Raw genomic sequence first — 1348 nt, 5'->3', positions numbered from 1 at the left:
AAAATCCCAGCGCCCAGAGCTGGGCGATCACAGCCGTCACCCCCCCACTCCCCTTCCCAGCCCTGATTCCCAGCGGCTCATTAAGGAAGCACGCGGCACGGGAAAGTTCACACCAGTGGGGGACGCTGTGGGCTCCCCCCTGCTTCTCCCCACGGTGTGGGACCCGCGTGAACACCCCCCCAAAATTTATCCGGGCCGGCCGCTGCGATTTGGGGCCTGGCAGGGATGGAGAAGCCCGGGAAGGGTCTGGCCGCCGCTGGAGGGATGCGGTTGCCATGGAGGCGGCATCCTCGGGATGCTGCGTGGTACCCAAGGGTGGTGGATTCCCCCCCTCTCTCCGCTTCCCCACGGCGCGGGGATGCTCGGAGCGGCACGGGGGGGGCCGCAGCTGGGCCCAGCGGTTAATTGGGATGAGCGGGTGCCCCCTCCGGTGCCCGGCCCCTCCGGCAGCTGCTTGCGGCTGGGCAAAGGGGGGGGAGGTTTGGGGGGGGCTGCGACCCCCCCCCCCGGTGATCGAGCACTGAAATTTAGGATAAAATTCAGGCTCAAGGAGTTCCAGAAGTGCTCGAAACGTGGCCGCCGACCTGAACCGTCCCCTTCCCTTCGCAGCTCTTGGCAGCTAGCAGGGAGCTCCCCGGCTTTTCCCCCCAAAAACAGGGGGGGGGGGGGGTCAGGGAATCCCCCCCACTGCCAGCGTTGCCCCCGTCCCCATGCCGCAGCGGGACGCTCCCTTCTCCAGCGGCAGCGTGCTCCCGCGCACCCCGAAAGTGCCAGGCTTGGGAAGACGGGGCTGGAGCCGGCTCGGGAACCGGGGGCTGGAGCCGATTTGGGATGCTGGGGATGGACTCGGTTTGGGGCTGCCCCCGGCTCGGGAATGCGGAGCTGGACCCGACGTGGGGCTGGATCCGGCTCGGAAATCGGGTCTGGACACGACGTGGGGCTGGATCCGGCTCGGGAATCGGGTCTGGACCCGACGTGGGGCTGGAGCCGGCTTGGAAATCGGGTCTGGACCCGACGTGGGGCCCCCCGACGGCTCGGAAAGCGGGTCTGGAGCCGGCTCGGGCAGAGGGGGCTGCGGGGGGGGGGTTCCGGGGACCCCGGGACGGTCGCGTACCGTCGGGCGCGGAGAGGTTGCGCAGGTCGAGGGCGGCGAAGGTGCCGTTGAGGCCGAGCAGCAGCTCGGAGGAGTTGGACGCTTCGGCCGCCAGCGAGTCGGCGAAGAGGTTCATCTGCAGCAGCGTCTTCAGCAGGTAGCGCAGCATCGCGCCGCCGCCGCGCTGCCCGCTGCTGCCCGCTGCTGCCTGCTGCTGCCTGCTGCTGCCCGCTGCTGCGCTGCGCTGCGCTGCCC

The 1348-nt window shown here is 70.0% G+C and overlaps 1 protein-coding gene across 1 annotated transcript in view; it reads right to left on the bottom strand.

Moving 5' to 3' along the window:
- LOC112967642 (roundabout homolog 3-like) overlaps nt 1-1262 on the bottom strand; it is a 12600-nt gene extending 11338 nt beyond the window's left edge. The window contains exon 1 of the mRNA XM_026069004.1: nt 1115-1262. Within this exon, the coding sequence (XP_025924789.1) occupies nt 1115-1262 (148 nt within the window). The remainder of the gene's footprint in view (nt 1-1114) is intronic.
- Between the last annotated feature and the right edge of the window lie 86 nt (nt 1263-1348).

This window comes from Apteryx rowi, unplaced genomic scaffold (assembly GCF_003343035.1).
Source record: "Apteryx rowi isolate R43461 unplaced genomic scaffold, aptRow1 scaffold_1053, whole genome shotgun sequence".
NCBI classification, from domain to species: Eukaryota; Metazoa; Chordata; class Aves; order Apterygiformes; family Apterygidae; genus Apteryx; species Apteryx rowi.
The sequence above is the reverse complement of the archived record's forward strand: the minus strand, read 5'-3'. Positions and strand labels throughout refer to the sequence as shown.